Source organism: Fulmarus glacialis, unplaced genomic scaffold (genome assembly GCF_000690835.1).
Source record: "Fulmarus glacialis isolate BGI_N327 unplaced genomic scaffold, ASM69083v1 scaffold1561, whole genome shotgun sequence".
NCBI classification, from domain to species: Eukaryota; Metazoa; Chordata; class Aves; order Procellariiformes; family Procellariidae; genus Fulmarus; species Fulmarus glacialis.
Window position 1 is genome coordinate 114,816 of NW_009190701.1, and position 26,340 is coordinate 141,155.

At 35.9% G+C, this 26,340-nt stretch overlaps 1 protein-coding gene across 1 annotated transcript in view; it reads left to right on the plus strand.

Annotated features, from left to right (window-relative positions):
• The window catches only part of LOC104082893 (plasma membrane calcium-transporting ATPase 2-like), a gene marked incomplete at both ends in the record, with an annotated part of 151,761 nt that overhangs the window by 113,917 nt on the left and 11,504 nt on the right, over positions 1-26,340 (plus strand). Inside the window, 7 exon segments of the mRNA XM_009586166.1 lie at positions 7,976-8,217; positions 8,790-9,024; positions 15,853-15,986; positions 15,988-16,018; positions 17,072-17,159; positions 24,329-24,435; positions 25,187-25,378. Of these exon segments, the coding sequence (XP_009584461.1) occupies positions 7,976-8,217; positions 8,790-9,024; positions 15,853-15,986; positions 15,988-16,018; positions 17,072-17,159; positions 24,329-24,435; positions 25,187-25,378 (1,029 nt within the window).

Here is a 26,340-nt window from a genome sequence, read left to right on the forward strand (position 1 = left end):
GACACAGCCCTGAGCGACCTGCTGTAGTTGGACCTCCTTCGGCAGGGCACTGGGCTGAGATGGCCTTCCAAAAGAGGGAGGCTGGTGCCTACCAGCCTCAACTACTCTGTAACTGTGAAAAATGTACACAGGACTGACATATCTATCTTTTACCTTTAACTAGTGAGAAGAAGAAACAATTTTCATATTTGCAGTAGTATTTTTTGGCCTTATCCTTTTATTATTCAAATGAACCAAAGGTAAATTTGTCCTTCAAACTAAAAGGGTAATTTAATTATTTACTATTAAAATTAAGGGCAAAGTATTAGCTCTCGTTGAATGTAAAAATAGGTAACAGTCAATGAGAGAGGGAGTAGAGACTGTCACACCAGCCTTTCGGTCTGTTCTTCATGCATGATTTCATCTTCTTTCATAATCACTCTTGGGGGAATTTACGGATAGTATCATTTTTGCCTTGTTCCTGTTATGTGAGCTGAAACAAGCATGAGTCCATACTCACTGAGCCACATCACTGCTGCTCTCTTAACTTTGCCATGTTGATAGGAAATGTCACACTGATACATAACATAATTACAGCTGGCCCCTTTTTGTATGATTATTGCCTTGCTGTTATTTGAGGCAACAAGAGATGTTGAAATACGCCATTTTTGTATAATGTTATATCTGAATAAATTTGTATCCATAGCAGTGCGAATTACATGGTACGACAGCACTGCATTAATTAAATAGATTGTTGCATCATTTTCAGGTCTGTCTTCAGATAATAGAAAAAAATATTAAATAATTTTCCTCCTAAAAATTAAATCATTACCCTCCATCAGAGCTAATCTGATGCAGGAAGCCTGGATTTGAATATCCTCCAACCGTTGTGGTAGATCTAATTATGCCCGTTGTACCTAAATAATCCCATTGTTCTGGCTACTGTACAAATACATTGTCTCTTACCCTATACAGTAATGAGTCAAAAATTCCTGTTACCAATTTCCTAGGAAGTTTGAGCAGATCTGATAGTTAAATTGCTGTTAAATAACAAGATGGGGGCCTGTGCTGGGGAGCAGTGCCAAATGACACTGCTGTCGCTCATCTGAGGAGCCTGCTTTGTGTCAGCTGAAGGATGCAGCACGTCTGACCAGCGACAGGGGAGTCTGTTAAACTGCTGCTCCGTTGCTGCTCATTTCTTGCTGAGACAGCAAAACTGAGCTCAGCAGGATGTCCTGGTCAATCTCTAACCGTAAGAGATACGAAGGTTATCTTACGGTTTTAACAATTTGAACTGCCAGCAAGTTGGGGTCCTGACTTAGGCTTGACATGCAATATAAATGTACTTTGAGACTACAATTTTACTGTAGCGTAGATGTCTAAATGATGTGAGACGGCTGCCTGCATTCAACGTGTAGTAATTAAGGGGCTGTACAGTAGCCGGTTCAGTGAGAAGGCAGCCTCACTAGGCACCAGTATTAAGTAACAACTTACAAATGTATTAAACAATGTTGTTTACATTTCTTATTTTAGTCTTTAGATTTCATATCTCTTGTGAGTGATGAAACATGTTTCAAGTGCCTTCGTTTTATGTTGTATAGATCTGGGATGAGTACCAGGCTGGCTAACAAATCAGTGCCTGTCAGTCCGGATTTGGAATAAGTTGCCTTGATTTTGATGGGTTTATGATGGTGGCTGCTGGTGCCTAAAGTAAATAGTGAGAAATTGAGGTGACTTACTTGGTGCACGTTTTCCCAAGAAATGGAGCTGCTGCGGGTATTAGGGTTTTGTAGATAATGGGAAGCAAAAGGATTTACCTGTTGTATCCCCTTTTCCAGTCTTTTCAGAATAGAAATATTGGACACATATCAATTCAGGGCAGCAACAGTGAAATTTCAGATATTTATGTATTTATGTGATCCATTTATTATTTCCCTCTCTACATTCTCCTTTGGTTTAGTCCTATTTTATGCCAGGGAATACTGCTGACGTGCTTGATTACCAATACACATCTGTGTAAAACCATTTTTTTCTCTTAATCCTGTTCCTTCCACTGATTTTGGATTCAAACACTCCATGTCCTCCTGTCTGTATTGGAGATGTTTAGGAGTCTGTATCATGTAGGAAGTGTTTAAAGAAAAAGGGAGAGACTTGGTAATAAAGGGGGGATTTACTAAAAACACTTTCCCTTCTCCTGTTACCCTTCTGTTTGATTCTTCTTCTCTGATTCTTTTTCGTACAAAACATGCTGTTGATAATTCCCGAGCGCAAAATATATGCCACCATTAGAGGTGAATGTCTTCTTTTTTTCTGAGCTGTATAAGCATTCCTCAAAACATACTGCATGCCACCCTGCAATATTTTTCTGGCTTCTGTACAGCACTGTGTAACACCATTATGTAACATGTGATACACAAATCCTATTATATTTAGAAAATATGGCCAGTCTTTGTTACTGGAGTATATACAGTGTCTATTAAAGGGCTCCCAAACATTTTTTGTTGTCTTGTTTAGAGCCAAATTCCAAATGTATGCACCATAGAGCTTTGAAATGATGAATGTGTAATCATGGGACCCAAAAAATGATGCGTTATGGAGCAAACTGATCAGTCAGGAATTTAGAAGCTCACCATCCTTAAGTTCTTTGGAATTGAAATGCTTTGCTTGAGCTTGAAATGAAGTAAAGGAAGAGAACTCTTATCAGTTTAGTGTATAAAAATTTTTAATCTTCTGAAGGTAAAACGGAGATAAATTTTACTTTCTGGTGAACAGACATAATATAAGTGAATGGGAACACCTATGTTAGTCTACTCAGCGGTGTGCATGAGAACAAAAAAACCCATCAAACCTTTAAACTTTTAAATATGGGGCTTTAAATCCAGTGAGTGAGATCAGAATGGTACATAAGGTTAATGCAGTCTGTTTCTTCTGATGCCCAAATGATTACACAACCAGCTCCAAGTTGTTAACTGTTCTTTTTTCAATCCCTTAATTTAACTGAATTTCAACAGCATTGTACCTTGCAGTGATGATTCTGAGTTGGAAAATAACATGTTGCTTTCTGTGCTTTGTATAAAACAGAGGTAACTTATTAATCATTAACATGAAAAACTAATTAAAATTCTAAACAGTCTGAGGACAAATTGTGCTCTTCCTCATCGGTCAGGTCAACAGTATTATTCTAGATGTGTTCTCAGGGGTAGCAAAGGTCAGAATCTGCACAAGATATAAAGATTAATTTTTATTCCTAAATAAAGACCTTAGGAACGTAAATTCATAACATTTTAACAGTATAGACTGATGCCAAGTATTTGTAGTGAAATTTATCTTTAGGGTGCTGTTTTGTTTTTCTTTGTTTTAATCTATAAAAAGATTTTTCAAGAATTTGAATAAAACCTGTGGAGTTTGGTTAATTAGTGTTATCCTAGTCATGTGTATATTTAATATGCCAGTTGTGGTCTGCCTGGAAAGCCTGCAGTATGCTATATACTGAGATAGCGTTGAAAGTATAATGTGAGCAGAAGTTCAATAAAACCAAAGGAATGTTCCACAGTATTGTTTGGGAAGAGAAAAGTCAGATAGGATTATTAAGTAAGCTTTCTAAACAATAAGTGAAAGTGGAAAAAAATTTTCTGTAAGAGAATCTGTGTATCAAAACCAGCCTATTTCCAGACAAGCTTTATCGAAGTTTCTATTGCATTCTTATGCAGGGATGTGCATTCCTATGTAGTTATGCAGAGGTGATACAGCTAGAAAACAATAAATAGTCTTACAACAAATAGTAAAGAACAAAAGAGAAGATATAAAGCAAATTCGTTTCTGGTGTTTGGCAACCAGAATCCCGATTATAGCTGGGGTGAAGGATCTGTGGAAATGGTCATACTATGAAAGACAGAAGTAACAGTGCTGCTGTTGAACTTCTGTAGTTAACAGGATCCCAGAGAAATCATAAATGAAAGCTAGAACAGCTGATGTCTAGTATCACTGCTTTCTTATTTTCAACACATCTTTTGAAACCGTTTCCCATTCTGTAATTGAAAATTTTATTTAGTCAAGCAAAGTTTTAGATTCTTAATCTTTGGCTAAAAAGAACTCACTCATTTTTAAGTTTTTGTCCAAGATAAACAGTAATTTCTAAATCTGCCTTGGTTTAGCCTGAAGTCAGTTGAATAAATCTGTATCTACGAAAAGATGATACATTTGATTATAAATTTAGTATGTTTTAATCTTGCTTTAGATGTCTTCCATTAAACCATTGACTCAAATTATGTAACGAGGGAATATCTCTGAATTTGGTAGTACTATAGTTTTTTAGTAGTTCTCCTTTTTATGGTATTAGGAATTAAAAAATAAAAATACCACATGGTTCGAACAGCATTCATCCTTCTCAGTTATTTTAAATTTTACATATATAATGTTTAAATATACAGAGAAAATTCCTGCACATCCTGGTCCATTCTCTCTTTTTTGAGTAAATAAAGTGTAGTGGAAATTTTTCGCAATTTAATTTTAAAAACTTGTTTTCCTCTGTCTGTTTGCCTATTGTGAATGGAGTTGAAATGGAACATTCGATATGGATATAACATTCTAGCAAAGTTCATTTTTTATCTTAATAAAATCGGTATATTTACAATCATCATTATTCTAAAGGAGTAGTTCAATCTATAGAACACAGGAGAATAACATAAAACAAATGAAGACTTCAGATAATATATGAAATCCTAACATTTTAATTTGGAAAGACTACTTGGATCTTCTTGCCAGTCCTCTCTTTTCACATCAAAAGGGACAATGAGAAAAATGAGGTGTAGTAAGTCTTGTGGCAAAAATGGAAGCATTACAATTTCCTAATCTAATTTTAAAAGTTGAAGCACCTCTTTAAGTTACGCCCAGAGTTTTATCTTTCTTCCTTCTTAATCCGTTTTATTAGTAAATTATTTTCCAGTGAAATAATTCTGAAAATCCCTTTTGTAATTCAAATTTAGTGTTAGGTCAATACTAGCTTTTGGGTTGGTATTTTTCAGCCTTAATAATACCGCTGTACTTTGACCTAGAAACCTATTTTGATTTGATAGTTGTAACAACTATTTTTTTAACGTCTGCAGTTTGTTTTACATGCGAGTATTTACTTATGACTGTAATATTATTGCATAAATAATATAAAGACTTGGAAGAAACATTTGAAAGCATTTTAGAAGGATCGGTGAAAAGTAGTTATTGGGGGAAGATATTGGATCAGTCTTTTCCTAGTAGAAGATTGTACAGTATGTAGCTGTCTTGTGACTAGCACAAGATCTTTCACTGAGCTCTTGAGAAACAGTGCATTCAAAAAGACTAAGTTCCTATTTGCAAATCACAGTTCAAAGGCTTTCTCTCATATGTTGTCAAAGGGTTTTCATTCTCCGAGGAGTCAGTGAAGTTGTTCCCAGTTAATTATTCTAAAGTAACCCCTTTGGGCTGTCCTTTTAATTGTTTTCCAGGTGCCATAAACTGCAGATTTCAGCAAGAAACAAATTTAGATACAGCACAGTAGGAAGTTTTAAAAGCCAGCAGCTTCTGCAAAGGGTTGTCAAGAACAATCTGCAAGGAGACTGGTTTTGGCATATAGATTTTGAGCTGAAACAGTACAGGAAAGGAAGTGCTACTTGCCAGCTCTCACCACCATATGCTTTATTATAATGTAATGTACAAAGAACATGGAGACAGCAGCTGCTCTAGAGGGAGGTGGCCACTTGTTAGATTTTGAAAGCTTTCTGAAATGTCTGTTCATTTTCTTTTCACTGGTATTTTTTCCCCTTCTTACGTATTTGCATTCAAAAGATATTCACTAAAAGAAATCTATTTTTAGACCACAGTAAGAAGAGGAGAGTGTGATCTGCTTTTTGTTGAAATAAAAATAATTTTAGAAGGACTCTTAACATTTAGTTTGATGTATGGTGAAATGTGGATAGATTTTTATTTTCTCAATATCCATTCACATCAGGTCATGATGAAATCATATGTATAAATTAACTATTGTCTAGGATTGTATGTCTTTGATGGAAAGAAGTTTGTCTTTCATTAGTTTCCAGTGTGCGTTTGCTAGTGGCCTCGATCACATTCACTTTTAAGTCAATGTCGAGATTCACTGACTTCAGTGGCAGAGAGAACCAAAGCATAAATGAGGATTTAGATCTAAAATGGAAAGAGTTTGATATGATGTGCACAGAGAAATCAGCTTTTCCTACCATCACTACCCAGGCAGTGATGTTGATTCCTCTGTTGCTTTGAGAAACCTGAAGTTCTTAGTGTGTTTCAGGAACCGTATGCCTGCAATGTCATGAAAATTTATTTAAACAAAACTGTATTTTAAAGAGTGGTTTTTTTGACTCCTAACTGAGATTTTCGTATCCACTGAATGTAACAATCCTTCCATATACACGTAACTACAAGCTCTTGGGTTTTAAATTAGGGATTCTTAAGTAAATTTGAGAATCCAGAGGGAAGTTACATCACAGTATAATGGGATTATAGCAAGGCAAGTTGTTATAGCATATAATAACATTAATATATCATATTAGCATTTTTGCTGAGTGTCAATGTTTTACATTGATCCTGGAGTAATGCTAAAATGTCATAGCAACACAAATATGACCCATTTAACTCAGTAAAAATGATGGTTCATATAGAAGAAAGATGTTACAATTCTTTTTGGAAGGATAAATCTCTTTGAGACAGAGATTTTTAGATTATTATGTATTGCTCACCATAGATGCATCTCTCTGAAAAAGGAATTACATTAATCTATCTGTCATCAGGTATATATTTTCCTGATGCTAGAAGGATGATTCTTATGGAAAATCTGTGTTTATTTGCTTACTTCAGTTCTAGTCCAGTCTGTTATTATCTATCTGACCTTCATTTTTCAAACCAGCTGCAATTGGTGGTTATCCAGAATACATACTTACTTGCTAATGCTTACTTAAAGGTCCCCTTTTTCCTTTTTGTGGCCGTACTTATTGCAAGAATTCAAATCTAAGTAGGATTACTGATTTGCAACTTTAGTCATTCCTTGCATTACCCCTCATCCCACTGAGGGGCAATGTAGGGAATTCCATCTACTTAGGAATCCCATTTCCAAAGCAGACTGGATTTTAAAGTCTATAATGAAATTAAACATGGTTTCTGAATATAGTCCTGCAGTCCTAATTCTGCAAAATGTGAAGCAAAAGTTTAAGTCACATTGAAAAGGATGACTTACAGTCGTGTCTGGAGTCAAATCAAAACCTGTTTTCAATGCAAATTAAATTGTGAAAGGACTTTCCCTTCTTTTGGTTCCCATCAGTATAGTTTAGCCCTAGCTTAAGCAACCCTTTTCTAATTCTACTGAGTACAAGAAAATTTATCAACAGTCTATAGTTCACATGTGGGTAACTTTAAGTCAATCTGGAGTCTTGACAACACAGGAACATTTTTTTGGGGTGTATTACACCTCCAAGAAAGTTTATAAATTAAATGTATGTTTGTTTGTTTGTTTATATTTGGAATGGGAAGGTAAAGCTTTCCTTGTCCCTAGAAGGACTGAGAATTGTCCTGAGTTGCAAAATGCATTTTTTCCTAACATATAAAGCATTTATTGTCTGAAGCAGCAGACTAAAGCATGGTAATTCTAGAAACAGGTACTTTTAGATGTAGAACTATTATTTTATAGATTATTAGAAATACCTTTTTAACTGAGATTTACTGTTATGATTAGATGCAGATTTATTTTTACATAGAAAATGCCTGGTAGCTATTTGTCTAGAGAAATTTTCCTCATTGTGAGAATAGCTGCTTCAAGTCTGTTAAAGCTCTATGGATATTTTGCTAGCTTTTAAAAATCGGAAGACACATGATTGCACAGTTAAGAGTTTCAGATCTTAAACTGTACACTGTAACTTTGTTATTAATTGTTCAGAAGGCATTGTATACTGCTTATCATTAGAGAAATTCATATCTAATTTTTCCTTCTCTTCAGCCACCAGAAAAAGAGGGTGGCCTGCCTCGCCAGGTAGGCAATAAGACGGAGTGTGGCCTCTTGGGATTTGTCCTGGATTTGAAGCAGGATTATGAGCCTGTTCGGAACCTCATCCCCGAGGAGAAACTCTATAAAGTTTACACGTTCAACTCTGTCAGAAAGTCCATGAGTACTGTCATTAAAATGCCAGATGGTAGTTTCCGAATGTACAGCAAAGGAGCTTCTGAAATTGTTCTGAAGAAGTAAGTTCAATGGATTAGTTGCTGTGTTTTTCCAAAATGCAAAACATCCTGACACTAATAAGACATATGTGGGAATTTCGGTATTTGGAATTTGCTACTTACAGTAGAAATATGTCACACACTTAGTAGTATAAGCTGTTACTGTTCTTTTCTAAATTTTTTTTTTTTAAGTCCTCACTCTTGCAAAACTGTTTGGCTTGTTTTTCTTATCTTTGGCTAGCCAGAGAATTGGGTTTACATTCAGTAGTTTACGAATGGATTCTTTACGTTCAACCCATTTGGAAAATAAGGATTTTTCAATTTCATTGTAAGTTGGCATTAATTACATGGGTATTGAGGAAATAATGGATGAAGGGCTCTTGGTGTCTCTGTAATAAGTTACAAACAAATTCTCTGATATATCAGTAGTGAGTCTTCTTGTTTGATCTAGAAATTTACACTAGAAATTTAAAACTTGCCATCAAAAAAGGAAAACGTTGAATGAAACGAGCTGATACAAGGAATACTTTTCAGCAGTCATGCAAATACACAATCAACTATTTTTTTTCCCCCCCACCCCATAAATAAAAAAGATGTTCCAGGATCCTTAATGCAGCTGGTGAACCTCGTATCTTCAGACCACGTGACCGAGATGAAATGGTGAAGAAAGTGATTGAACCTATGGCCTGTGATGGACTGAGAACTATCTGTGTTGCTTTCCGAGACTTTAACAGCACCCCAGAGCCTGACTGGGACAATGAAAACGACATATTATCTGACCTGACTTGCATTTGTGTTGTTGGCATTGAAGACCCAGTAAGGCCAGAGGTATATAAAATTCTTATGTTATAAAGCATTTCTTGGAGAACTGAACATAAATTGAACTACAGATTTCTTGCAGTTTTTATCTTTTTTTTTTTAATTAGCCCTGTCAAAGAAGATGGAAGTGAGCTTTAGAAATAGACTTTACTTGATAAAAAGTCAAATAATTAACTTGATAAAAATCAACTATTAATCAACTGATATTTAAATAAAGCAAAATAGGGCTTCTTGAACTACAGGGTTGAGATGGCTTAACCTTCTCTTAAGGAGTAGTATACAGGAGGACTGATCAGCACAAGTTTTATTATGCTACCAAATATTAAAGAATTTTCCTGTAAGTAATGCAGTGATATGCAACTCTGAAAGTAAAGAAAAGACATGCCGTGATTGTAATTCCCATGATTATAACTGCAATGTGCTCGCTTTCCACAGAAGTTGCATGCAGTCTTGGGAGTTGTGTGTTTTACTGTAACAGTTGCCACTTTACTAATTGTCTTAAGATTGTAACTGGTGGCTACTCAGGAAAACTGTTCTGTATTTGGACAAGGAAAAGCTTTGCCATGGAAAGGCTGCAGATTTCATGGATGCTATACATAAATGGCTTGTAAATATATGAGTAAAATTTCAACTCAACTAAACTGAGAAAATCGGTATTGGGTGTACACACTGGAAGCATGTGCCTGCTACTACGCTTGTAAAGGATATTACTACAGTAATACAAAGGGCAGATTAAGAGGTAGAAACTTTGTTTCTGACCTATGTATATGGTGCTTGATAATTAATCTTGACAGTGGAGAATTAATTCCATTTTACAGTTTAGGAACAGCGACAGAAGGTAAGTCCCAAAGTTGAAAGTGCTGAGCACAAAATGCAGGCATCTTCGGTATCTTTGTTCGGTGCTTTTCTGGCTGACTCAGCCGCGAGCGCGGGGCCATGGCTGCTGTGTGGGCAGAGCTGCAGCCGCGTGGTGTGATGGGAGAGCACCTGCCCCAGCGCCTCCCGCAAATGGGGGGAGAGCGATTAATGCTCTCCTATTTTGCTCCAAGAAATCCACTCTTTGATTCTGCTGTTATTTTGGTAGATGATTAATGACTCTGGTTTGCTTTGGAGTACGGTCATTGAACGATAACTCAAATTTCTCTTATACAAAAAGAGTGGGTTCTGATACTGCAAAAGTAAGTAGTTTGGTACCAATTTTTGTCTTTTTTGTTCTTTGGTCTCATTTTACATTTTTGCTGGATCTTTTTTTAATCATGTCTAAATCTTTGTATTTGGTCCACTGAGAATTGGAGGCAATGCTAGACATGTTAGGAAATTATTTTGTTTTTACTAAAACATCAAAAGTATAAATTAATCTGATTTATTTCCCCAAGTCCTTTATAAAGTAGGCTTTTACATACTTTGGACTGCTGTAACTTTGGAAACTAGCATGATATAATTACAACTACAGGTACCACCTGCGTAACTATGCTTTGCGTGATACTGGACTTTCAGTATCAAGAAGGTTATAATATGAAGTAAATCTTGCCTAGGTGAAAACTGTATGATAAACCTCTTATCTCTGCAATCATCAGATAAACAGCATTCACTTTATCTGTCATCAGATGGTCTCTTGCTGCTAATCCATCTGTCCCTACACCTGACATTGCAAGTCTTTAAAAATATTTTAAAACAGTCTCAAAATGTTCTGTCCGCAATGATCCCTTAATGCTCTAGCTAACATATTTACAAAGTCAGAAAGTTTTTAACTGTCAGTGACCACTGGAACTGTGAATCAGTCTTCTTTCCCTCCCAAATTGATTCATGACACGTCTCGAAAGAAAAAAATTTTAAGTGAGGTTATGTGTGGTATGACAGACTGAGGGAATGGGTAAGCAGTGGGATTTGCAGTTATTATTGAAAATAGCTGCAAACTATCCTTTCGTGGGATTATTATGAGTGTGTTTTATAAGAGAACTGCTCTCATCTCGTAAGGAATAATTTCTTAGGAGCTTGAGGTAAAAATGGATAGTGTTGCTAAAAATAAAGAGGTCAAGTCTGGCTTCTTTGTAAAGGATCAAAGAAGGTGAAGGCAGGAAAACATTTTATTTCTAGATAATTATTTGAACAATATATTGAATTTCTTGTAGGTTAACACCAGAATATGCAGTAACACTTCTTACTTCATTGCAAGACACACAATAAAATGTTTATCATTTCAGAATTTTACCAAATGTTGGACATTTGGGACTTTGTTTCTTGGGGTTTTTTTCCTCCTTGTCCCTTTTTACTGTTTTAAATTGGTAATAACATCATAAGAACATTTAAAACAATGTTTAAATTATTACTACTCCACACATTGGTAAAAAGCTGTAGCAGTACCTTAGGAAAAAGAAATTAACCAAAAAACCCCAACCCAGAACACAAACATAAATTTCAGAAAAACTGTCTAGGTATGAAATATCTGACTTAGTGGGAATATCATAGCGTACATATATTACAATGGTGAAATCACCATTGTAGATGCAAATAGTAAGATGTTGAGCTGTTATAAGGGACCTTACTATTTTGACAGAATTAAGCCCACTTATTAAATAGAGTCACCGCTGGAGTTTATGAATTTTCAAAGTGCTTTCCATAGGGGAAAAAAGAACATAAAAAATTAGAATCATTACTACAACTGCTGTTTTATTAATATTCTCAGTATTCATGGATATCAGAATTTATTCTGACAGAAATGATAGATTAGGTAATTCCAATGAAACAATCCAATGTCACCATCCTGGCAGCCTTTAGTTTCCCTCAGATTACATTCCTATTTTTCCTGGGGAAGGTTCAGTTTTTTCCTTTTCCTAAGATGATTTTTGGATTTAACACACGCAAAACGATAGCCTCCTTGTTTCCACAGAACTCCTGTGGCATATTGCTCATATGCATCCTTGGAGTGTTTAAATGTGTGAATACCTGCAGTGTCAGTGGTGTCACGCTAGCATGGTTTCAGAGATAAGAGTGCTGCATCTGTTCTGATGATATTGCTGGGAGCTGTCTTGCACTTGCATTTCCTTCCGTACATTAAAAGAAACTATTTGGATGAATTATTCAACAATGATAGCCAGCAACTGACCAGCTTTATCTGGAGTGTAACCACTGGACACCCATGACTTTGCATAATTCCTAGGTTAATTCAGACACTAGCTTATTCATTATCAGCAGTTGTTTTTATCAAGCACTGAAGTACCTGATTGATATTTATCTTTTGTGTGTGTGTGTGTGTGTGGTTTTTTTTTTTCTTTGATAAATATGCAAGAAGAGAACAAATAGAATGATGTCTTGTTCCTATAGAGATTTCTCTGTTGATTTTGAAAGTCTTTCTGAATTGATTTTAATGAGTCTGTAGTGGTTTATACTGATTTCCCAATGTACGCCTACAATCTGTTATTTCTGGGAGATGAACATAAATCACTTCCAAATGTCACCTATTTATTTGTCACCTGATGTTGGTAGATATTCCTGCATTGGATAATTTATGCATGCGTGCATGCATTAGAAGGTTTTCTTTGCAGAGAGAAAGTAAACCAGAAAATTTTAAAACGTGTACTTAAGCTCTGCAAAATTGATGGAAAATATCTGCTTCCACTGCCCACTCAGTCTGCCAACACTCTTTAGCAATAAAAAAATATGAACAATATTTTAACTGTAATTACTGTACACAGTATTAAATCAGATGCCACCCACCAGCTGTCCAAAAAATGAGAGAAGAGGAAAATAGAATTATTTCTCTAGTTATATGTGAGTTTGAGATGTCTTTGAAACTAGATTGTCCTCCCATGACCTTGTTTAATAGGGCTGGCACTTTATGTGAATAGACCTTTTTTTCTGTTTGCACTGTAATTTATTTTTCTCCTTCATGGTTCGTACACTGTGCTGGTTTTACAGATAAGTCATCTAAATCTGTCATATCCTATGCATGAGGGTCACCACAGTTAAAGTGGATACTAAGGCATTCCAAATTGGCAAATGGGATATAGCCAGGATTATTAATGTGGAAACTGGGTAAATCAGGAGTCATTTGCTTAAGTAATAGATTTAATCTGATTGTATGTCCCCCATAGAAGTCTATTTCATAATGTTAAAAGGCTTCAGGTCCAAATAATGCTTCCAGGATACAACTTGTGGGAAGAATATTCTCAGTTAGCAGAGATGAGGAAATGGAAAGATAAACCTCTGTCCCTTAATTTTTCTCTTGGTTCTGTAATCTGTATTGACAGAGAGTCATTCCGCAGACAGCACATCCTATGGATGCAGTCTGAGGGTGGAGGGATTTTCTTCGTAGCCGTGGGAAGAGTACTATTCTGATCCTCAATTAGGTGTTACTTTAGTGAGGCATTTTGGAAAAGAGAAGCTTCGCAACTGCCTTTAATAAAGATGCAGAAACATGGTGTGAAATTGTATTCACTGATTAGAATAATCATTATCTACAATATGGTTTAAGGGTGTATAATTTCAGTCCGACGTGCAGTCTGAGATATATAGCCTTTCTGGCCCCGTGAAATCAGTAGAAGCCCAGCATTTGCCACACTGGATCAGAGCAGTGGTGGTCAAGTAAAAGGCAATGTCCTGCTCTCAGCAGTGTCACATACTTGCGGCTATAGAGGAAATTAAAATATCTAGAAATGCACAACATTAACAGTGTAATAGATGGTGACGCCTTTTCTTAATATTTTCTGTACTAATGGATGAGATTAATCCACTCTAATTGGCATTGAGTTCTACAATACACTTACAGCTATGATAGAGGTTATGATCAGCAAGCTGCACTGAACTGGCAGTAGAAGATAGTGAGGCTTTGATATTGTAGCCAGTAATATCCATTTTGATACCCTTAAATAGTATTTTTTTTGGTTTGTGGTTGTTTTTTTTTTTTTTACTTTTTTTAGAATTATTTTAGAATTAAAATTCTTTTCATAATCATATCCTTTATGGCCTCAAGTTGCGCCAGGGGAGGTTTAGACTGGACATTAGGAAAAATTTCTTTACTGAAAGAGTGGTCAAGCCTTGGAACAGGCTGCCCAGGGAAGTGGTGGAGTCACCACCCCTGGAAGAATTTAAAACACGTGTAGATGAGGCGCTTAGGGACATGGTTTAGTGGGCATGGTGGTGTTGGGTTGAGGGTTGGACTCGATGATCTTAGAGTCTTTTCCAACCTTAATGATTCTATGATGCTATGATTAGCTCATTAGTTTCTGTAGGAAATCAAAGCTCTATATACACGATTGCTGACATAATTCATCACAGTCAGACAATCTGTTACTTCACGTAAGTATGTCATCTGAAGAAGCTCAGCTGATAATATAGCAGCAATTTGCAGTCAGTGGTCAAGTATATGTATTATTCAAATATGGCTTATGTATGCACTACATAGATTGAGAGCGTTAGGCAACATTGCAGAGCAAGCATCTAGGGCCAGGTCTTTGGAGCTATTTTAACTTCTGGGATAACCTTCAAATTACCTGGAGGTTTACTTAGGATCACTGCCTAATATTCAGATGCTTATCTAAGTCATGCTCATCTTTTGGGTATTTTTTTCCTCTCAGACTGTTACTTGTCTACTTCAAATACCTCTCCGCTGCCCCACATGTAACAAGCAGTGCAACCTATAGTTGCTTTATAGTTGTCTTTTGCTATCTTCTGTAGTAAGGCAGTTCAGTTTCTTGTAGCTCTGTGAAGGGTTTCTGTCCTCATGAGGAGTCCTGGGATGCCCTTAGTCTCTTCCAGGTAAAAATGAAATTTAGAGAAGTGGTGGTGTGCTGAAGGTATCTATCTAGGTTGTTCTTTAAGTGTTAAACACACTTCTTATTCTTCCATGTCAGATAATATTGTTTTTTTTTTTTTTCTTGAAGAAATAATGCTTTCATAATAATGCAAAAGTGTGATAAGACTGAATTCATTGGTTAGAGTGATATTTAATAATTAATAAATTATCATTAATTATTATATAGTTTAAGGGAATAGAATTTTTTCCCCGACTGAAATTGAGCTATAGATATGTAGCCTTTCTATAGGCATTGACTTCATATACCCAAGTAGCTGTATTAAAAGAGTGTTATTTAATTATTAGGAAGCAATTTCCTAGGTCTTGCACATTTTAATTACAAAAATCTTTTTTTTTTTTTTAAATGAGCTGTATATGATGCCAAGTCAGTATATAGCTTCTACATTAATGTCACGGACTCTGTGACACTGAATTCTCTCTCATTGGTATGTATACTGTGCAGCAGGAAAAGTTAGTCTCATGCAGAAAGGAGCATAACTAAAATCATGCTTCATTTTTACAGTTTTGAAATATGTAAATTATTAATTAAATTTTAAACTCACATATTTAGGAATTCCACCTGTTGGTATGCATGAATTAGTGTAACAGTGCTAAATTACAGTAACTTTTTAGGTAATCTTTCTGAAAGGAAAGTTTGGATCAGAAGTTAGATAATTTTCTGTACAAAATACCTGTATTCTCAGTTCATATTTACATGTATGTTGAATATGCTAGATTCAGCATGCTGTACCTTGATGCTAAAGGTCAAAAAAGTGCAGAGCACTCCTTTTTATTAAAGTCAGGAGAAGCTTTAGGCAACTGATCTAAAAATCGGTTTGTGTGCTTCTTGATACAAGATTTGTCTTGCCTGTGGTGTTACCTCAATTCCGAAATAGTCAGGTAGCTATAATATGCCATAACATGTATGATTTCTCTTTTTGCTTCATGAATTTCTTAGCCTCAAAATATTCTGACTGGAAATACCTGACTTAAATTTTATCTCTTATCTAGGAATTTTCTTTCCTGTTCTATTGCTTTTGTAGGTCCCAGAAGCCATAAGAAAGTGCCAGCGAGCTGGAATTACAGTCCGCATGGTCACTGGAGACAACATCAACACAGCACGTGCCATTGCCATAAAATGTGGAATCATTCATCCGGGAGAAGATTTTCTCTGCCTTGAACAGAAGGATCCGAAATGAGAAGGGAGAGGTAATTCATATACTAAATCCATATATGTTACCAAAAAATAGCGAGAACACTGAAATGTTGTTTCTCCTGCACTGATGTGTAGCTCATATCAGTAAAGACTATTTGGAGAGATTGCTACTTCTTTCTACCGCTAGCCTTTTGCAATTCAGAATACCATTGAAAATGCAGTCTCTGCTTTTCATGATGCAGAGCCACTATCAGTTTAGTGCTAGCCTCATTCAGCAGTTTTTAGAACCACAGTGCTAGTCTACAAGAAATCAAAACCATGCGCACATTAAAAGCAGGTTTGTTAGCAAAGAGGAGAAGGAACTCAACAGCAGTTTGCAGGTCTGTCGCATAAAAATGCAATCTGTACTGAGAACCAGCTCCTCTCGTTTCTTCATTTTATACCACTTTATCTAATGTACTGCTATAGCCACTCACTCTAATGATTTGCATAACTTAATCTATTCTTCGGAAGATTTTTAACTCCTCATAAAAGATGGAGCTAATACACAGGCTATTGAAGTCAGCTTTAAAAAAGTAAACTCTATGCTATGTCTTTGAATCTATCATTAATGAATGGACACAGTCGTTTACTCCTCGCATTGACTGATGGAATCCTTTGTCCTTGTTGCTATTGTATACAGAGAAAATTCTGCCATTATTGGTGCCAAAATGAAATGAAGAACTTGGATTCAAATGTAGAATAGAACAACACACTTGTAAACATGTTTGATCAGCTTTGAGAAACTCCACTATCCTCTATCTAGAGTCACGATTCTGAGTGGAATTATCCATAAATATGCTAAGAAAGGCTGGTTAGATACTGTGGCAAAATTTACCTATGTTAGCCAACAGCTGCGCTTTGGTAATAGAAAACTGCCTTTTTTGACCTTGCCTTCATTTGCAGCATTGATGGCTGTTGTAATTTTTCTGTGCTTTTGGAGAAAAGTTGCAGATCTGAGTAGTGAAATTAATCATCTGACCATGGACACAAATGTATTTTGCATTTTGTTAATCGCAGGCTAACAGTTTTACTATTTTGTTCTTTTTTGTGTTCCCCTCCTCCAGATTGAGCAAGAGCGGATTGACAAAATCTGGCCAAAGCTTCGAGTGCTTGCTCGCTCTTCTCCCACGGACAAACACACTTTGGTAAAAGGTGCGTGCAGACTACCTTCACGTGAGTGTGTAATTAGTGCCAAAGTTATTGAATTATGTTCGGCACATCATCTGCGTTGTAAAAATTTTACTGTTACAAATATATCAGAGTTGTTACTTTTAATTGCACATCTATACATAATGCAAGGAAGTTTTCTCAGTAACCAAGTCTTTTGTTTTGAGTTCTACCTGAGCCTTCAAATGGAAAATAATAGGAAACTGCTTGGCAGGAATAACAGAAATACCAATAAGATGTCTGGCAAGTAGATGTAGGCAGTCTCATATTTGCCTTGTGACTTTTAATTGGACTAGAATGAGGCTCTAGCTAGGAAGGGAAAATGTGTTTTTGCTGGTCAGAAAGAAAATACTGTTGAGAAATAGGTTGTTCTTCATATAAGCAAGAGAGTGGGCATAGATTTTGTAGTCTTTGCCTATACCTCTTTATGAAGAAAACAAGAACAAGGTCATTTAGAGTAAATCAAGTCACTCAAGTGCATCTGTTCTCCCACAATTATTTTTAAAGAATATTCCAAGATAAAAAACTTCTCATGTACAATAGCAGTTATTGGAGATCATGTAACTAGGAGCTGCCCTCTTTGGCATTACATGAATGGAGATATGTATTTTAAGCCAATTCTGTTTTCCTATAGGCTCACTAATCGTATTATTTGCATTGGCTTCCTTTAGATTTCTGGCTGTATTTTTGTCCTATAAAAACTGCACCATACAAATTATATTCTCTTACCATACTGTCTGCCGATGGAATGCTCTATAAAAGAGCGATTTGTTTGCAGTTTTCTTTATAAAGCCTTTTTCATATCTGTAACTCACACTTCTTGATGACTTGAAATCTTATTCTGTTGACTTTGAAGCTCACACTTAAAAGACAGCTGATGAAATCAGAAAATTTCTGATCAGGAATAACATCATTTCTGGCCATGATAAGATGGGGTGCCAGCGCAGGTGGAAGCCCCGTCAGCGGATGGCTGTATTTGCTGGCTTCCTGATGAAGAAGGAACTGGCTTATTTTGCTAAGGCCCTAGAAAGTCTGGAGAGACTCTGCTTAGCAATTCTTGGAGGAGCTAAAGTTCAGGATAAGAGCCAGCTGATGAGTTACATGTTTTCAGCTGGTTGACTACTTAAATAATAATTCACAGTTAGGTAGGAAATTGTTTCTGGATCTATCCTTTTGCTACAGCAAGGTTTTATTGATATGACTCCATACATGACTGATTACAAAGGCTTTTGAGGAGTATGTAATTTTTTAAAATGCCTAAATGACTTTAGAACAAAAGTTCCATTGTGAATTTGAAGACTGGATCAGTTGGGTCTTTGGGATTGGGACCAGTGTATGTGAAGAGCTCTGGAAGCATGGATCACTCAGGAGAACTAAGATACCTTGTAAGCCCTGGCATGGTGCACGAGATGGGGTAGCTGGAGACGTACTGCTGTTACTCACCCTCTCCAGCCACTGTTTAGACCAGTGGTCTCCGAAGTGGGGTGCACCCACGTCAGGGACAATCCATTGGGATGCAGGAAGAAAATTTTTTTTTACCATTATTAAATAGAAGAATATTTTAAAAATACTGATTATTTCATCTCTATCTCATCCTTTTCTAATGTATGTTTTATAATGTACATAATATAGTAGTACATAAGTATAATTCGATCTTACTGATAGGTGTTCATGATTGAAAAGGTTTGGAGACCGTTGGTTTGGACAACGTAATTATTAGCTCCATAGGTCAGTATTAAAACAGGACAAAGTTAGCTAAGTCTCCTCACTTCCCTAGTGCATATAAAATACTCTTATAGCTCTTAGAGAACATTACTTGTACAACCTAATAGTTTATTTGTTTCAGAAACACACAACAATTCGTGTTTCATTAAGTGGATTAAATAAGTCCCTTGGGACTACTCATTTGAATCATTCAGGATTTTCCCTTAAGAGAAAAACGAAACCTTTGCCAGAGAAGATGAAATCAACAAAGAGCTGAAGAAAATTAAGCAACAAATTATTGATGTTTTATAGTATATGCACTTTGACAATCCAAAAGATATTTACTACTACTGAATGCCTTATGCAACTAATACAATTAATGTTTTAAAGACAAGGTCAAATGATAAAGCAATTAAGTGTCTAACGAAGTTCAAGAATAAGTCTGTGGAAAATCATGATGGAATTTTTTGGCTGGTGATACCCCAAGGGCCATTAAAAGTTACAAGAAACTATTTAAATGTTCACTAGTTTTGGACCTCTTGTTAAAATGTTATGTTTTTCTCAGATACTTGAGGGATCAAGAGGATTTTCTCTTCTTTGATGTATTCTATCTGCTCTAGGGTAAAAACACACATCACAAAATAAACTTTTTTTATATTTAATTTTTAATGACATACAGCTGCTGGAGGGAATATTTTTTCTCCTTAACATAGCACAATCCCACCCAGCAAAAGGATCATTTTTATTTTGCATTTTTGTTTTTACTACTGCTAAGGGACTAGAGAAAGGCATGGCTCAGCATTTGAGGCTGGGCAGACAGTTTCTCTCAAATATTTATGGCTTTGAAGTAGAGGTAGATTGAAAAAAAAAATGTCAAAGTGGTTTATCATCACAAACTGTTTCAGTGAAACAAAAATGTTAGATATCTCAATCCAACTGAAATACAATTTCTTTCAGATTTTATGACATCCATTGGTATTATTTCATATTTTTTACCCTATTTTGAAATATAACAAGTAAAAATGCATATAATTTATACTGATGTGTCCTTATAATGCTATTGCTGAAATACTTCAATATTGTCATACTGTTTTTTAAAATACTATGGGAAGCAACTGTTTAGTACTGATGGGAAATACCATCTTATCAGAAGGTATAGAGAAGATCAAATAAATATTCAGTTTACCAGTTAAAGAGGCTGTGCTTTCCAATACATTTAAATTAGGCTGGAATGATTTTTCTGTGATATTAAAAACAACTATTCTATGCTCATGTAAGGCTGATTTATTAACAAGCAGAAAGGGAACTTTAAAGAAGAAAAGATTTTTAATAATTACCCTTAATTACTAAAATATTTCAAATAGTATTGCATGGGATGGTATTATATTCATGACCTCATTCATGTGAACATGCCATGAGACTAGGTAGAATAATAAAAATATAGAAAAGTGTATTAATTGAAATTCTGAAATTAAATATCAGCATGTTGCTAATAGCAAGTCGTTTTGATTTCCATTTGAGAGAAAATGTTAATATTTATTTTTATTCAAATTTATATGAAGAAATTTTTATTCAGAAAGTTGTCGTGTTCCACGATGTAAAAAGTCAGCTTCAACGAACTCTTCCCTGAAGCGAAGAACATAAAAGTAGTTTAAAGGAAGCAGGAGGTATACTGCATTTGAATCTAGAGTTTTATACTTTGTAAATACCGTTTAGGTCTCTGTGTTAAGTGTAACTTTGTGGGAGGCACTGATGCCTTCAAGGTTCCCCTTTAGTGTTTCAGTCTCATAATATAAAGCACATTGGTGGTGCATGCTTAGTACAGAAATCCATGTTGTTCTCTGGCATTCTAAGATCATGAACTTTGTGGAGCACTATTCACTTAACAATTACCAATGCTGTCTGTAATGTTATATGTAATACTTTTATGTTAACCTTTAAAGCTCTATTCCTGCACATACTTAAGCATGTAACTAAAGTGAATTCAAATTTTCTCTTTCAGACAGACTTTCTAAATTATTGTTGAATTAACAGGGAGCTTCAAAAAGTTTGGAAGTATTAAAAACTAATCTGACCAGAACATGCCTATGAAAATATATTACTGCATCTGTCTATGTTTAGCTTGCCAAAGAAATATAAGTATGTGTAAGCATATGGGATGATCAACTTTCCTGCATCAATAACACCTAAATCGGTGTGCATCTTTGAAATGCTCTACTGTAGCCAAGTTTTTCCTGTCTGCCTGTTTTGAGTTAATCAGTTGAGACAGAAAGTAATATCTAAACCGGGAATTTTTTTCTCCCAGAACGACCGGTTTCTTACTGATGCGACTCTAAGGGTGATAATGCAAGTAAGAATTGTTTAAATTAAAGCGGCTTTTGTTTTGCAATAAAGGGACAACCTGAGGCTATACTTGATGTTTTTGATCTGAGCCATGGGTACAAATAGCTCCTTGTAAAAGAAATGGAAGACACGTTGTTGATTAATATTCTTTATATTATTATCCCGAGTGGATTTGATTTAATGCTTGCTTAATGTTAGATGGGGGAAAAGGGGGAGATACAGGATATATTTCACTTTCATCTGTGTATGCAGTGCTGGTACCTTTTATAGCAAGCTTGTACATATAGTGCCCCTCTTGATAGCTATACATAGTTGTTTTAAATATGATCTTTTCCCTCATCAGAAAAAAGCTGCTTGCTCTGAAAAACTTCTGCCTTATGCAAGCTACATGACTCCTCCCCAAATTCCTGCAGCATCAGCGGAATCTGTGTGTGGAACACGCTGTAATGTTATGCTCTAGGTGTATTCCTGTGGCTGTTGAATAAAATTATTTTTGACAGAGGAAAGTCATGGCCAAACAGCTTAAGATGAGACCAATGAAACAGCAAAGGCTGCGGTGGGAGGAAGCTTTGCTGAGTTTTAGGAATTCCCCTGCAGACCTGTTTTTATTAAAATTCTGTATGTAAGCATTCAACTGGAGTAAAGCAGTTTATTTTGAAGAAATTTCCTGGCTGTTAGAAATGACTAATTAATACTGAAGTTTCTTTTTAGCTGTTTTGAATGAGTGGAAGGGCCAGTGAATGTTAAAGAAATGGGCATTCTCTTTATTGGCAGTCTGTCAGGTCATGCCCTTATTTAAATGTTTCACTGATCACTGAAGCAGTTGGTCTCCACAGCTCAAGATTGCAGAGGGAGAACCCTTCCTAAGCATCCCTCTTCTGTTTGGTCTCCTTACACTGTTTGTAAAATCTATACAGACAGATTACTCGATACTGAAGAAAATTCTTGAGGTGAAACCTTATCACAACTATTAACAGAATGATATCAAAGAAAGAGGGAAAAAAAACATAGAAGGAAATGTGGTTAGGAAGGAGGCAAGTGCTGGAAAGAAGACAACCATTCAGAAATGTGAGGAAGGGGGGAGGAGGAACAAGTTAAAAAGAGCATGCAGAAGTCAGGGAGCATAAATATAGTTATGATAAATCCTCTGAATCCCAGATAATCACTACTGCTCCGTTGTAGAAATTTGTCTGACGTACAAATGAAAGTTCCGCAAAGATGATCTCTCTTCCTATGAATAGCACTGAAGTCCATCCACGTACTGTTGTGCCATGCGTTGACATATTTCTGATGACACTAGCAGTGGCCACTGCGATGAAGGTGTGTGGCTGAGATGCTGATGGTAACCGAGACCGTTTTATCTCTACTTCTCCATGACTGCTGATGATGCAGTTCTGTGCTTTGGAGGGTGTTGGGCTCATCCCAGCTGCATAGTTTGCTTTTAGGGATAAAAATGACTACTGAACCTTGTGAACGACTACTAAACGTTGTAAATGACTTAGCTGCATCCAGCAATTGGCTGAGGCAGGGCAGTTGGATAGTGTAGTCATTGACATTAGAGCACTATTTATATCTACTAGGATGTCATTTGTTAGAGCCTCTTCAACTTGATGTGGGCTGTACTCCCATTTGAAATCCAGTTGTGAGAGGATGCTGTCTACCTGTTTGGAGCAGTTAATACCATGATGTCTCAGAGATTTTAACGAATTTTTTCATAAGCTTAAACTATTAATTTAACATCAAAGGATGTGTTAATAACAAGAAGGGAAGACCAAGATAAATGCTTTAAATGGTAATGGCAGCTGATGTTCCTGTTTATTTAGTAATACCAAAGGCAAATCACCCCAACAAATTGAAAGCTCTAATTATAAGATCTTATCAGAATAATGTGCTATTTATCTGAGTTCATACTGCCAGTGGAAGGTGAATAGGTTTTTTTGTGATTTTTATAAGACTGAAAAATACAGGACATTAACTGCTTCCATACTGCATTGCAATCTTCTGGGTGCCTGATAAGCCTGAACCTTGCCAAGAGGCAGCTATTGCCCTGTAATCTGCAATTTCCTATTTCTGGTTAGTTATCTGATATGTGAGTTATTTTTTTCCAGAGTAGAATGAAAGCTTTTCACTCTGGGTAGGTTTTGATAATTGTTTGTAGAGGTTATGACTTTGTGCAAAATGTGTTAGCAAAAGGAATTTTGTAATTTCCCCCCCCCTAAGTTATTAATATGGAGAGGTGGTGTTGTATCCTGCATCCCGTATTCTGGACTCACATTCAAATGGACTCTGATGTGGAAATAAAAACATGAGTGGTGAATGATCCCCATCCTATTAAAAAACAGGGCTGCTTCTGTAACCTTAGAAAAAGTCTTTATTCTTTTCCTTACTTTCCCCATCTGCGTAAGTGGAAAATACTTCCCTGCAGGCTAGTTGCGTGAAACTTGATTCACCAAGTGAAAAGTGCTTTCTTTTCTCAAATAATCTCAAAATGAAAGTAGAATTATTTTATTATGGCTGTTTATTAAAATGTTTGGCTCCAGAATTCAAAGAATTATTTTATATCTTCTTAATCATTTTTTGGCAGAATTGAACACGTCTAATTTGGCTCCAGCTAAATAAAATTCATTGATGGCATTTGTTATCTTTAGGTTAAACTGATTGGCATCCCAGTAAAGCAGATGTTATAGTTCAGTCCCAGTAACTTGTTAGAGCCTTTAAGCATGAACTTAAGTCTTCAGCAATTGATGTTTAATCAGAGAGCTGATTTACTGTGACATGTAACTTTAAATAGTAGAAATCTTCCAAAAGAACGTAATGAGCTAATCTCATTCCCTTTGAAGTCTGTGCAAGTTTTGTTGATGTTTTGATGGTGCAGGATCCGAACTTTCCATGTAAATTCTGGTAGTGATGTCTAGTAGTGTATAGTAGTGATGACACTGCTTTCATCGTTATTTTCCTTAAAAATCAACTCTATTGATCTCTGTAAGACTTGTGTGGTATTATGTAGTCTCTATTACACAGACCCTGCTATTTTGTAGAGGGAAGTCTTATCTTTCTAATTATTTTATATATATGTATCCATACACACACATATTCATTTTTTGCAGGTATTATTGACAGCACACAGGTGGAACAGAGGCAGGTTGTAGCTGTGACTGGTGATGGAACCAACGATGGACCAGCACTTAAAAAAGCTGATGTTGGCTTTGCAATGGTATAATCTTGAGCATATTTATTGATGTTTGTGTCATTATAAATTTGCTGTAAGAGGTTTTTCATTCATTAAGTGCTGAGAAAGTTGCTTAGTTATTACTTATCAGTGAAGCAATATATTGGAGGGGGTGAGTTATGTTGCTTCAGAATCCTTTAATTTACCATGTTAGATTCACTGGTATTGCTTGTTTCGATACTTTTTCAGTGTTTTGTCTAAGGTAATTATTGGCTATATGCAGAATCCTGTGCCAATACAGAAAAATGAACTCTCTTCTTCGCAACAGTGGAGTACTATTTTGCTTTGGTAAAATCCATCACTAAATGTAAGGATGTCTTCCCAACGTACTCTGACTTTGAAGACATTAACATACTAGACTATATATTAAGATACATAATTCTAATTTTTGTTAGCAATTCTGTTCATGTATATTAATAAAATGTCATCAATGATAAAAAGAACTCAGAAGTTCAGTAGACATTAAGCTGGTAATTTAAACATTCAAAACTATCATCGCATGAATTCCATTGCTGTCTATCAATTCCCTTTTCTGCATCCTTATTCACGTTCAAAAATAGGCCAAATTAGCTAACTTTGAAGCAAATATAAAATGCAGAATATACTCATCAGTCACCGTTACTACGCTGGGGAGTCTCTGTATAACTGTGGACTTTGAATGAGTATGCAGAGATTTGTATTCTAACTGTCTCTATACTTTCTAGTAGGTAATTTTATTCACAATTAATTTTTCCAGGGTATTGCTGGAACAGATGTTGCAAAGGAAGCCTCAGATATCATCCTAACAGATGACAATTTCAGTAGCATTGTGAAGGCTGTCATGTGGGGACGTAATGTCTATGATAGTATCTCCAAATTCCTGCAGTTCCAGCTCACTGTTAACATTGTGGCTGTGATTGTGGCTTTCACTGGAGCATGCATTACCCAGGTAAGGTTAACTTCAGGTGTTGCCTAATGTATGGGGCCAAATCCTACCAAGCTACATTTTCTTTTAAGTAATGGTGGCTTACATTTAATTCTTCCTTTGTACCACAGAAAGTATGCTTTCTGAAATTCTTCTGAACATTAAGAGCGTATTTAGGATCAAGCTGCTAAATGTTAAATAGCTGTTGACGTAAAAAAGTGTACTAATCCATCTTCTCCTGGAAGTAAATTGCTTTCAGGAGCTGCTAATTTTTCTGCTGCTTCCATACAGCTCCCTGTTTTTGATTACATATTATTGTCATGACTGAACTTGTCATGATAGCACAGCGAATGTCAGGGATAGGGAGAAGAAGGAGGTTATGTGACTTTGCCTTTTCCTCTCAGAATATTTCACTATGAAATATATATTTCTTGATGGATTATGGAATGGGATTATTATTTTCAAGAGAGCAGTACTGACACACAGAAGTAATCCTAGCAGGGGAGCTTTTTGACTGATAAGATTATTTTGTTGCTTTCAGGCAATTCCTTTTAATTTCAGATGCAAATGACAAACCAATTAAATGGCACGTACAGTTGGACTTTGATCTCTTTTTCTCCCTCTACATTAATCCCTCACCGCAATCCTGGTATACGTGCAACATGTTTAGGCCTTTTACAAAAAGCATATGTGAAAGCAAACCACATTTTTTTCCCTTCAAATTGCTACTTTTAGATTAATAAAATTAAGTTTTCTTTTCCCTAGAAGGAAAACAGGATGTATTTAGTACAGTATGAGGCTTTTGTCCTTCATTAGAAAACAGCAAAACATGCAGTTTTTAGTGTGGTCCCTCCCTAAAATAATGTATCCTTCAGATGCTGCAGACAGGTGCTGTTACAAAATGCCTCCTTTGATTGAGACACACTATGGGAAAGCTGATGCTTCCCTGTCTTGTGCATCATACGGACGCACGTGCCTGTTTCACC